The 13692-nt window shown below is 31.3% G+C and overlaps 1 protein-coding gene across 3 annotated transcripts; it reads right to left on the bottom strand.

The window, feature by feature from the left end:
• Positions 1 to 4108: 4108 nt before the first annotated feature.
• LOC120078576 (protein SRC2 homolog) lies at positions 4109 to 7346 on the bottom strand. Of its 3 annotated transcripts, none has more exons than XM_039032855.1 (8): positions 7050 to 7346; positions 6793 to 6912; positions 6565 to 6669; positions 6332 to 6458; positions 6132 to 6203; positions 5181 to 5226; positions 4763 to 5069; positions 4109 to 4669 (listed from the first exon to the last, which is right to left on the bottom strand). In XM_039032855.1, exons 2-8 carry the CDS (start codon positions 6833 to 6835, stop codon positions 4632 to 4634), a joined length of 738 nt encoding a protein of 245 aa, XP_038888783.1. In that variant the 5' UTR covers positions 6836 to 6912; positions 7050 to 7346; the 3' UTR covers positions 4109 to 4631. The 3 variants fall into 3 exon arrangements, with proteins under 3 accessions (XP_038888783.1, XP_038888782.1, XP_038888784.1); XM_039032854.1 differs by having other exon boundaries at positions 7154 to 7346; XM_039032856.1 differs by having other exon boundaries at positions 6793 to 6882; positions 7154 to 7346.
• Between the last annotated feature and the right edge of the window lie 6346 nt (positions 7347 to 13692).

Here is a 13692-nt window from a genome sequence, read left to right as displayed (position 1 = left end):
CAAGTGTTGTAAAGTGCTACAAATGGTCTGATCCAGACCATTCATGTGGAGACATACGAGCGGGGGTGTCCTATACAAAGAGTTTGTATAAGACCAAACCATGAGATAATTAGTCTCTTTATATAACGCTGTTGATAACTAAGACTTACATTCCACTAAAATGACCATAGGTGACATGACCGATTAGGGAGTTGGGAACTCAGTTACACAAGACGGAATTCACTCCTTCCCTGAAATAGGGGTAAGTAGATAAATTGCTCCCTTAAGGGTTGATTCCGAGTCTTGAACATAGTGGCCACACCCTCTCCTTGGAAGAGAAGATAAAGTCATAGTGGGATTATGGCTTATTGTTCATTAGAGGAAACAGTGGTACTTAAGGAGTTAGATGTAACTACAGGGGCATAACGGTAAATTGGCCCAACTGTACTTATGAGCGATTTGTGAAGGGTTATCGCATTGTTGATTGGTTATACGGAAAGTACAGTTGTCGGTCTTTAGTGATGTGCCTGATAGTTATGGATGGTGGATCTCGTGACTAAAGAGTTTAGTCGGTTATTCACGTACCGTTGGAGCTTCAAGCTACAGGTCCATGAGGTCCTTTTGGTAGCTCAATGGATTTAAGTTGAGAATCAGATTTTGGGTTAGTTTGAAGTGTTCAAATTAACAAGAGGTAATTCAATTATATGTGATATAATTGGTGTGTTATACGAGATACATTAAATGGAGAAATTAATATAAATATGATTTATAGTAAGTACCATAAAATAGAAAAACGACTAGTTTATATGTTTCATGTGATGAAATATTAAAACTATAAGTTATAAATATATTATGATAAGTTGGTTATCATATTTATTTATAATATATTAATTATATGATAATTAATCCTTTTTCTCTAATAATGGGAGGTTATTGGAAGTTTTATGGTAACATGAGATAAAAGGAAAATGGTTTTCCAAAAAAAAAAAATTAAAAGATAATTCATTCGAAAAATTCTCACGGAATAGGGCTATCAAGTGAAAATTGTTTTTACTAAGCGAATCGTTTAAGAGTTGACTACACGATAGTTACTCAGCTGATCGTTGCTACACGATCGAGTAGCAAAGTCTATGTGATAAACTTGCGTTTTCTAAACAATCGAGTACATCGCCTATGCAATAGACAGTGTTCTTATCTCCCACTTACTTGATCATATACCTCCTCTCTTCCTCAATTCAAGATCATACAGAGCCCACAACTCCTGGATTCTCACATCGAGAATACCAAGGTAATACTTGTGGTGATGTTCTACATCCATTCGTGAATCGAGTTGGACTCGATTGGGTTTGAGGAGCATCAAATTTTTTGTGTTGTTGGTGTTTCGTTCATTGCATTTGAGTGTTGCTGTTGGACACATTGGAGATTGATCAAGAGATTCTTGAAGAATGGTTCTTTAAAGGTACGCATACTTTATCCCTTGAATCTCCTGTAGCATGCTGTAATTTCTGTTTGTGCATGATCTGTATATTTCCGGTTGGACTGTGATTGTTGTGTTCAATCTGAATGGAATTTGGAACGATCTACTTCCACTGCTTATGGAGATCCTCGTTTGTGATTCCTTTCAAGTTGTTCTTTAGTAGAAGTAGGTTTATCGATCCTTAATGCAAGGTCCATATTCATACACCCGAGAAGTATCTGTAGGCTTTCCTTCCAAATCTTGAAGTTCGATCCATTCAATTTAGGGATTGAACTCAGATTTCTAGATACTTGAGTAAGACCAACTGGAACAATAAAGAGCAAAACATATACTCACAATTAAAAATATCAAAATAATTTCACATATGTGATGAGCCCTTTTAACAAGATACCTAGTACAACATTGATATCCAACTTTTGGCCAAAAACAAACTGTAAATGGTACTCTCAATGCAGTAATTAAAGTACTAACAATAAATTTTGTCAAAAAATAGTCTTTCTTTGGACCGACTATTTTCACATAAGTAATTTTTATAATTGTCACATATTCATTACCACATGCATACTCACAATTTGGCTAAAGGCTGATAATTATCCGCATAAATTCATGAATATACACATCTTATATTTCATAATTAAACTAATCTAAATAACAAAGGCTACTTTGGTAACATATTATTTTGACCAATTCAATCCCAAATATAAGACACGATAATATAATAATATTATTGTACAAAAAATATAGAAGAAGAATACCAAATACCAAATTTCACCCAATAATTACATACACATAATATGATTAAAGCAACATAAACATGTGAATCTCACCAAATATCATCAATCAAATTTAAAGTTAAATTCACCAAAATATCAATCAAATTTAAATTTAAATTACGATGTAATCAATTAATCTTGAATCCACAATATGATTAATCAAATTTAAACTTAAATTCACAAATGATTAATTTAAACTTGAATCCACAACATGATTAATCAAATTTTAACTTAGACATTGATAATGATCAATCTAATTTGAACTTAGATCAATCTAACTATAATTTAGATGTACACAATTGTCAATTAAAATTGAGATTTAAATTCACATAATCATCAATTTTACAAACTAGATCTTAAAATCACAAAGTATTAATTAAAAAACGAGATTCAAAATCTCTAATTTAAACCAATTAAATAGGTAATTATCAACCAATTCCTAATTAGATAGGAATTACAATTCAGATTGATTAAATCTACATACCAAAACAATATTAATCAATCAATTTAAAAAATAATAATAAATTCACAGAATTCATCGAATTAAAACCCACAACATAGAGTGAACCACCGCCGACGAAGCCATAATTCAAAGCGGTACACCGGCAAAATTTAACCCAAAAGAAAAAAAATATGGTCAGTGATGTGATGTCCCCTCCCCGTTCGACTGCACACACAACTTACCGAATTCTTTTTCTTTTTTTTTTTTTTTAATTCTTTAGCCATCTTTATCGAAATGGAAAACGAATATAAACCAACAATCCGACACGAAATTCATGCTCTTATACCACTTGTTAGCATAATTACTTTAAATATATATTGAATAGGTTTAATCCTATGATCATTCATGCTACCATTAAGATTGATGATAGTTCCAAAATGACAATCTATAGTGTCTCTCAACCAAAATTCTGAATATCTGGATTCAACAAAAATGGGTATTTATTATGTTTTGGTATATTGGAAACCATATCTCTTTATATACTAGTTAAATTAGTTTCCCTTAAAGATCCTAAATAACTAGAAATAGGGTTAGGGTCTTAATTAATTAGATCACATAATATGGTTCAATCTAACAAAATAACTAATGTGATAATTATTAATCTACATATATAGCCCATACTTTAATTAAACGTATTATTATTTAAGTACATCTAACCGTTTTTATTTACTATTATTAGAATTATGTTGTTTGCTAGTGATTTTCAAGAGTTGGCCAAAATAGTGGGATTTGGAGTTCAACAAAGGAAAAATAGTTCGCTTGTGCCAATAAAGGCACTTGGGGCATGCAATGCTCACACAACGTTGACAACCTGAGAGCAATTCACTGAACAGCATTGAATTTTGATGTCTAAATTGCCTTATTATTGTTGATCTCTCATGCAAACAGGCAGGTTAATAACAAATTGATGACGACTACTCTTAATGTCACGTTTCCTAACTTGATTTCAAGAGATTAGGAAAAGTTTCTTCTTCGAAAAAAGAAAACCCAAACTAAAGTATCTAGATTTAAGTACATCAATGAATATAAGAATCCATAAAACATTTGCATGACTTAAAGAATTAATCATTAAATCAACACCCTATATTATTTTTTATATTGAAATTCGATCTTTTGTTATTAGTTTTCAAGTTCAAATTCATAATTTATTTTGTTTCCAACATTTAAATAAAATCAAAACAATTCTCAGATAGTTAAGATAATTTGGACGTTTAATCTCTTGAATGCAATATTTAGTCTCTTGATCATTATAGTAACTTAACCCATACACTTGCGGTCATCAAGCACCCTCACTTCCGTGGGGTCCACATGATTGATTACGTTTACAAAAAAGTATATGTGACATTATAATGGACATTATAGTGAAGAGACTACGTAAACACAAACGTTAAAAGTACTTGTAATTTAACGTGTATATATATACACACACATATAACCTACTGATCACCTTCCCTCTTCCACATGTTGAAGTACTAAAACAATGAAAAGGAGAGAAATTTATGGAGAAGTTTCAAAGCGCTGCCTAGCTTTCTGTAGAATCCAAGTACTCCTTTGATAGGCTTTACATCTAGCTCACTCTTCTTCAGACTTTGCAATTATATTTCTCCCATCTTTCTTTGACTATATTCCCATCTTTGAACTTTTTATTTAATTTTAAATGAATTTATCATTGTTGTCCTTCTATACCAAGCTAAATTTGAATAGGAAAAAAAAAAACAAAACATGAGAACAGCAACCTCAATATATTACTGTCAAATTCCTGTCTTTACATCAAAAGAAAAGTTCCAAAAAAGACTAAAAAAGCAAAAACCCCATTAGCAGAGAAGTCTACAGGCATACTAAAAGAAAGTGGAGCTCTATACAACTTATGAAAAGATCATTCAGGGCCAACATTGAGACTTCAATACTGTGGTGGAGGATAAATTCCAGGATAAGGACCTGAGCAACAACACACACAGAAGCCAAGTTTTAGTTGCATTATAAATTACATTTGATAGAACGTTTAAAACATCAAATTAGACATAAATTTACCTGGAGGATAGAAGGGTGAGACTTGCGGAGGTGGTGGGTAAGGACCAGGAGGATAAGCCGAGGGAGGCGGCGGGTAGGACGTGGGAGGATACCCAGATGGATATGGGGAGGAGTACATGGATGTTTGATAGGCTCCGGAGCTGGGTGGGTAAGAAGGATAGGGAGATTGAAATGATGCATAGGGTGTAGCACTAGGAGGAGGGTAGGCTGTTGGATGTGGCAGTGGCATTGTAGCATACGCGGAAACTTGGGGTGGAGTAGGTGCATGAAATGGTGGTGCCGAGGGTGCAAAAGTTGACGATGGTCTCTGTAATCAAAACAAATAGGTCATTCGTTTGCCCATGAATGTTATACATATAGAAACAGTACTAAACTGTTGTTGACCAATAACTAAAGCTATAATACAAATTCCACTTACATTGGCATTTGCAAAATGTAATATCAGTCGTACTTCCCCAGCATGTCTACAACAAGATGAAAGTGACGGTTAAACTTTTAGATTTTGGACTAATGAGAAATGATGTTATTTGGTGATGCTTGTCGAAATATCATGTCATAATGATAACGAAAACATCTGACTTCCCAGATGATCCAGACAAATCACAAATAGCAAAATGAATCTCAAGCAGAAGAGTCGTTATCATTCAAAACTAACAAAAATGAAAAGAAATCAAACCCTCTAGGGGGTTCTTGTCAAAAGGTAATTGAATCAAACATTCACCCAAAAGATGGAAAGTATTTGCTTACAGGGGAGCAATTTCACCATAGGATAGGGAGGGTAATAGGAAGAGGGGATGGCTATACCAAACTCGATAGTTCTACGATACGAACATCCTAACCTTAAAGCATAGAAGATCCATGACATGCAAAGCCCACAGAAATATTTGCAAAGCATGGCTATCAGAACATATGCCTTTAGTTATTGAGAAACTACATCGAGAAATAAGGTGGAGAACAAATACAATACCCATAATCAACTCCCACGGCATAAATAATAAATTCAAGGTCATGACCAATGTTAGACTTAATTGCCTGAACTCACTTTATGCGCAAGAAATCAAGGGATCATAGATATCTATTTTCAAAACAATTATCTGCTTATATTCCAAAAAATTTCTTCCAAACAATGGTCTAGTGATTTCTTATGTTCAAGTTATCCTACGCTTCATGTTCTTTGTGGGAAGATAAAGTTCAATTGTTCTAAAACAAGCCAAGAAAACAGAACATTAAGCAAGAACTATTTCATAAACAGTAACATGCAATAAACAAAACGTCGAGCCACAAATTGCTTCCAAGTCAAAGCTTCTAACATGATTTTAAATGTGAAAATTTTATCAAACAAATTCTCAGTAGTCATATCATACAATACCTGCCAGTTTTAGTTTGAAGTGACCATGAACTATCGTCATACCCTTCGGCTAGAACTTTAGCCAACTGGATTCTGTGAAACAGAAAATTCAAAACTCAATACCCCAGATGGAAAATCTTAACAATAGGTTAGGTAAACAGATGATAAGATTGACCAGCCACACGTCAAAAACCAAAAGGAAGATAGAACATAAATCTTACTTTCCATTGCCAATGAAGTCATCATAAGTAACTGTATTGCTGTTCCAAACTGTGACATTAATCTCTCTTAGCCCTTCAATCAGAGAAAACACAAATTTCTCTTGGAATGTGGGATTTCTTCCACCATCTATACAATGTCAATCAATTTCACATTCAGTTTAAGATCATCCTCTCAGATCTAAACAGATTAAACCAAGACCAAAAAACAGAACAAGGAACATCCAAAATCAAACCTGTGCAAGTGGTGGTGCGAAACTTTGTACTACCATATTCAAGGCACACATAAGGATCCTGCCTTGAAATCCATTCCGTATCTTTCAACTTTGTGCATCCAATAACTAACCCAAAACAACAAAAGAAACAAAACCCAGAAACGAAATCAACTTCTTTTTTTCCTTTATGGAAAGGAAGAGTAATTAATAATCAAACCCAATTTCAAAACAGAACTAAACAAAACATACCGGTGACTTCAAGAGGTTGACCCTGAATGGTATACGTCGACATAGAAGAATCAAAATTCAGCTGGGTATAATTCTAAAGTCGACTTTGCCCTATAATTTGTTCAAAACTTTTACACTTTTCTGAAGAGACCCAGAATAGAATATTCACAGGAGAGTTCGAACACAACCCACAAAAGAAAATATTGAATCAAGTTCACAGAAGCAGAATGGAATATTAAAAAAAAAAAAAGAAAGAAAGAAAGAGTATTGTAACCCACGAAATCAAAAAGAACAACCAAATCGAATTCCGAAAGCTCCTCCTTTTGCAAAATAAAGAGATAATTAAGATACCCAAAAGATTAAGATAAAGAGAGGATTTTACTTTGTATAAAAGGAAGAGAAGACGGCGTCTGAGGCGCGTGCTGGGTTCTTCGAGGAAGGAAGCAGAGAGATAATAGAAAGAACCTGAGAAATCGTTGGGGTTAAGGACGAAGAAACTTGAGCCCGTCAGAATTTCTCTCGCAATTATGATGCCGCGTCTGCCATTCGAGGAACTTTTCAACTTTGCATCTCTCTTCTCATACGGAATTAGAAATTATAAATATTATAAAAATAAATAGATGTTTTTTACTTTAAAAGTCACATGTTAAATTCATGTTATCTATGTAAAACTACATTTTACTTTTCACTTACATTCGGTGGATCTTAAAATCACATACATTGATGTAAAATTTACCCCAAATTTTTATTAAATTTTCATATTATTAAATTTTATAATTTTAGTTATTTTATTTTATTATTATATTATATTTTCTCTATATCCATTGTGCTTCTCAATTTCACAATACATTATCAGCACGAGCTTCTGTTGCTTCCATCATTGAAGGTAGGTCCTAAAGATAAGTCGACTTTTTTTCCTCTTTATTATAATTAATAAATTAAATATTATTTTGCATATTTAGTATATATTAAATTTCTAATATAAATACAATCNCGACTTTTTTTCCTCTTTATTATAATTAATAAATTAAATATTATTTTGCATATTTAGTATATATTAAATTTCTAATATAAATACAATCTTTTGTGACAGTGTTGTCATGACATATCTTACAAAATTAGAATTCACAACACTTGACATTAATGGTAATAATTATTTGTCATGAGTGCTCGATGCCGAAATTCACTAAGATGCTATGAACTTCAGAAAAACAATTAAAGAAGGAAATACGACATTCAGTCATGACAAAGCAAAAGTTATGATTTTCTTTTCTCATCATCTCCACGAGGGATTAAAATTGAATATCTTATAATATAATAAAAGATCTCTATATCTTGCAAAAAAATTTGAAAGAAATGTGTGATCATCAAAAAACTATTATTCTTCCTAAAGCTCGTTATGAGTGGATGCATTTAAGGCTACAAGGTTTTAAATTAGTAAGTGATTACAATTTCGCATTATTTAAATTCAATTCAAAATTGTTGTTATGCGGAGAGAAAATTACTGATACTGATATGTTAGAAAAGATATTTTCTACATTTCATATCTCGAATATGCTCCTACAACAGCAATATCGAGAGAAAGGTTTTAAACAATACTCTAAACAAATTTCATGTCTTCTCGTGGCCGAACAAAATAACGAGTTATTGATAAAAAAAAATCACGAATCCCGGCCAATTGGAACAACATCATTTCCTAAAGTGGTTGCTGTGAATGTTAGTAATCGAGGTCGAGGTCGTGATCGTGGCAGAGGAAGAAATAATATAGATTTTCATGGTGATCGTTCTAATCATTCAAATTAAAAAAAAATACACAAAATGATGATCACAAAGGAAAAGTTTCACAAGATAAGAGTTCAAAGAGTGTTGAAAATAAATGTTTCTGATGCAAAATGATTGGGCACTAGTCACATACCTGTCCTACGTCAAAATACTTAGTTGACCTCTATCAAGCCTCCCTGAAGGAAAAGGAGAAAAATGTTGAAGCAAATTTTATCCCGTATGACAAATTTGGATGTGATAGACTTCTTTGAATCTCCCAAAGAAAAGATTGGTACAGTTGATAGAACATCAAGCGTTTTTTTTTTTTTACTTTAAGAATATCTAGACTTAATGTTATTGTTTTCTTTTATCTATTTTAATATTTTTTTAGTAGCTTTTGTATATGTTAAGTGTTGCTTTTCTTATTGTAATTATTTTCTTTAATGAAGAAATATGAATCATTTTCATATGTTGGGTGATTAAAAAATGAGCAAAGAAGATCTATATCTAGCAGACAGTACAACTATATACTCAATACTTACAAATAAAAAATACTTTCTCAAATTGACAATGCTAAAAGCAAAAGTAAATATAATATCCGGTTCTGCAAACTTGATCGACGGTTTTGGAAAAACAAATATTATTTTGCCTAGAGGAACAAAATTTACAATTGACAATGCATTATTCTCTAGTCAATCAAAGAAAAATCTTCTAAGTTTTAAAGATATACGTTGCAATGGTTATCATAATGAAACTGATAGTAATAATAATGTGGAATATCTATATATTATCTCTATTGTCTCAAATGAAAAACATATATTAGAAAAGTTGTCTGTTTTATCTTCTGGATTGTATTATACTCATATACGAGTAATTGAAACATGTGCAACAATGAACCTGAAGTTCATGAATATAAATATATTTGCTATTTGGCATGATAGATTGGGTCATCCAGGGTCTATAATGATGAGAAGAATTATTGAGAATTCAAATGGACACTCCTTGAAGAATCAGAAGATTCTTCAATCTAATGAACTATCATATGATGTTTGCTCTCAAAGCAAATTAATATAGACCATCACCAGCTAAAGTGGTAACTGAATCACCTGCATTTTTAGAACAAATTCATGGTGATATATGTGGACCTATTAACCCATCAAGTGGATCATTTAGATATTTTATGATATTAATAGATGCATCCAGTAGATGATCACATATGTGCTTATTATCAAGTCGAAATCTTGCATTTGCAAAATTACTTGCTCAAATAATTCAATTAAGAGCACAATTTCTCGATATACAATTAAGATCATTTATCTTGATAATGCTGGTGAATTTACATCCCAAGATTTTAATAATTATTGTATGTCAATTGGGATAAGTGTTGAACATCTTGTAGCTCAGGTTCATATACAAAATGGTTGAGTAGAATCATTCATAAAATGTTTGCAATTAATTGCAAGACCATTACTTATGAGAGCTAAGCTTCCTTCATCTTTATAGGGACATGCTATTTTGCATGCAGCATCACTTGTACGTATTAGGCCAGTAGCTTATCATAAGTACTCGTCATTACAATTAGCTTGTGGTCATGAGCCAAATATTTCCTATTTGAGAATTTTTTTTTTTTTAGATGTGTAATATATATTCCAATTGCTCCACACAACGTACTAAGATGGGTCCTCAAAGGAGGTTAGGAATATATGTTAGATAGGATCACCCATCAATTATTAAATATCTTGAACCCCTGAGGAATGGTGTATTTATTGCACGATTTGCTGATTGTTATTTTAATGAGACAATTTTTCTAATATTAGGGGGAGGAATTAAGAAATTGGAAAAAGAAATTATATAGAATGCATCGTTATTGTCTCATTTGGATCCCATACAAATCAATGTGAACTTGAAGTTTAAAAAATAATTTACTAGCAAAACATAGTAAATCAATTACCAAATGCATTTATAGATGCAAAAAAAGTAACTAAGTCACATAGACCAATTGCAAATGTTCCATAAAAAATTGATGTCCCTACGCAACAAGTTGTCACTAATGAGTCTAGAATACATTAGAAGCATGGTAGACCAGTGGGTTTCAAAGATAAAAATTCTCGAAAACAAGAAATAATTAATAGTAAAAAAGACTTGATTGAGAATGTAAATACACATTAAGAAATCTTCGACATGATTAGTGACGAAGATGAAATACCTAAAGATAATAATGAGATTTCAATAAACTAAGTTATGATAGGAAAAAGATAGAATCAAAGTAATATAGTTATTGACAACATTTTTGCGTATAACATTACTCTTGATATTATATCTGAAAATGAGGATCCTGAATCAAAATCTGTTGAAGAATGTCGATATAGAAAAGATTGGCTTCAATGGAAAGAAACAATCGAGACAAAATTAAACTCACTTTCAAAACCGCAGATAACTCACTTTCAAAATCGCAAATTTTTTTACCAATAGTCCGAACACCAGAAGGTGTCAAACCTATGGGATACAAATGAGTTTTTGTGAGAAAAAGAAATGAAAATAATGAGGTCACAAGATACAAAGCAAAACTAGTTGCACAAGGTTTTTCACAAAAACCTGGTATTGATTATGATGAGACATATTCTCTTTGATGGATGCAATTACATTAAGATTTTAATTGAATCTGACTGTGTATGAAATTCTTGATATGCACCTTATAGATGTAGTCATAACATATGTATATGGATTTCTTGATAATTATATTGATATTAGAATCCCATAAGAATTTAAAGTACCTGAAACATATACATCAAATTCTTGGGAATTATATTTAATAAAGTTACAGAGATCACTATATGGATTGAAGCAATCAGAAGGATGTGATACAATTGCCTAAGTGGATATTTATTGAAAGAATGAAATCAAAATAATCCAATATATCCGGTGTTTATAAAAAAAATTACAATCAGGATTTACTATTATAACTGTATATGTTGATGACTTGTAGAATATCGTAAGAAATAATTTGGGATGAAAGATTTCAAAAAAAGAAAATTTTGCCTTGGTTTGCAAATTGAGCATTTAGTAGATGGAATATGTATTCATCTTTCAACTTATACATGAAAAAAATTTTAAAAAAATTTTATATGGACAAACCACATCCATTAAATATTCCAATGGAAGTCCGTTTATTGGATATAAAGAAAGATATATTTCGACCTCGAGATGATAATGAAGAACTTCTTGATCCTGAAGTACCATATCTTAGTGCGATTGGTCCATTTATGTACTTGCTAATAACACAATACCAGATATTGCATTTTCAGTAAATTAATTAGCTAGATATAATATTCTCCTACAAAAATACACTAGAACGAAATTAAGCATATACTTTATTATCTCCGAGGAACAATCGATATGGGTTTGTTTTATTCAAATAAATCAAATTTTGACCTAGTTGATTAAGCAGATTCTGGATATTTATTTGATCCACACAAAGTTAGATCTTAAACAGGTTATTTGTTCACATGTAGAGGAACTATGGCGATCAGTGAAACAAACCATAATGGCCACTTCCTCAAATCAGGCTAGAATTTTTGCAATTCACGAGAATTCACGAGACTAGTTTAGAATGTGTATGGCTAAGAGCAATGACTCAGCACATTTCTAAAACATATGGCTTGTCTTCTAATAAAAATCTTCCAACAGTATTATACGAAGACAACATAATTTTGGGCCCCGCTAGGTGTCGCGAGACTGCCACGGGGCCCAATTTTTGTGCGCGAACCTTCCGTCACGAAAAAACGCGAAAACGGACCAAGGGTTAAGAACTATAAAAAAAAGCCGTGTGTTATACAGTTTTGGGAACGGAGCTCGTTTGTACCCCAAACGGCCCCCAGGGCCCCATAACCCAAATCAAATGAGGATATATTAAAGGAGGTAAAATAAAACATATTTCGCTTAAGTTTTTTTACACTCATGATCTTGAAGAAAATGGCGACGTCACTGTACAACAAATTTGTTCGAAAGATAATTTGACAAACTTATTTACAAAGGTATTACCAACCGTAACTTTTAAAAAATTGGTGCATGACATTGGAATGTGGCGATTCAGAGATCTTAAGTGATGTTTTCATGAGAAGAAGTAAATATATTGTATTCTTTTAGGAGTATATATTATATGAAATATTTACTCTTTTTCCTTCACTAGGGTTTTTCCATTAGATTTTTCCTAACAAAGTTTTAAAGAGACATATTTCATATATGTGTGGGTATGTGTCAATCTTCATGTTGTCCATTTGCCTTGTAGTTAGTTATTCATGCTTGATGTGCATGTAAGACCACATCTTAGTTGCCATCTTGCCTATAAATAGTGGTATTTGATGGATCTTAAAATCACACACATTGGTAAGAAATCCACTTCAAATTTCTACTAAATTTCATAGTTTTAGTTATATATTATATTTTCTCAATATCCGTTGTTCTCATCAATTTCACAACAGAAACGACATTTTTCATTATTGATTATACTTATACTTCTATTATAAAATTTAATTTAATTTATATTATTATTATTATTTTTATTTTTATTATTATTATTATTATTTCAGTTCTGTATTAATTTTCAATTGCAAACTTAATAATAAAAATTTGACTAAATTATAAACATATTTGAAAATTTGTTATTTGTTACAAAATAATATTACTTTTGCCATTTCATAAATATTTTAAAATTTCAAATAAAGGAAAATAAGTCTACTTATTTACAAAATATAGTAAAATTTCACTATTAATCAGTGATAGACCGTGATAGACATCTATCATTAATACAAGATAAAGGTTGGTGACAGTGACATTTTGTTATATTTGAAAATATTTTCAATAATTTTATTATTTAAAATAACTATCCTAAAATTAAAAAATCAAAAGTTTAAATTGAGGCCAAAAAGATTAATAATAAATTTGATTTTTGCAAGATGATTTGTTTTAGAACAAAATTTCTTTGGAGAGATTCAAACCGACCTTTTCATCGAAATTATATAGCATTTGAGCTAATAGCTATGCTCAAAATCCATTTCGATAAAAAAAAAAAAAAAAAAAAAAAAAAAAAAGGCTAAGCTCATAATTATAATATATATTATATATTGTGAATATAAAATTAATTAATGTCTTGTTCTTTCT

Source organism: Benincasa hispida, chromosome 5 (genome assembly GCF_009727055.1).
Source record: "Benincasa hispida cultivar B227 chromosome 5, ASM972705v1, whole genome shotgun sequence".
NCBI classification, from domain to species: domain Eukaryota; kingdom Viridiplantae; phylum Streptophyta; class Magnoliopsida; order Cucurbitales; family Cucurbitaceae; genus Benincasa; species Benincasa hispida.
This window is presented reverse-complemented; position numbering and strand designations above follow the sequence as displayed.

Coding starts and splice junctions, on each gene's coding strand:
- LOC120078576 (XM_039032855.1), bottom strand. CDS start 6,835: ATGTCGACGTATACCATTCAGGGTCAACCTCTTGAAGTCACCG. Junction 6,204..6,331: donor GACTTCATTGGCAATGGAAA/GTAAGATTTATG, acceptor TCTGTTTCACAG/AATCCAGTTGGCTAAAGTTC. Junction 5,070..5,180: donor TACATTTTGCAAATGCCAAT/GTAAGTGGAATT, acceptor TTTTGATTACAG/AGACCATCGTCAACTTTTGC.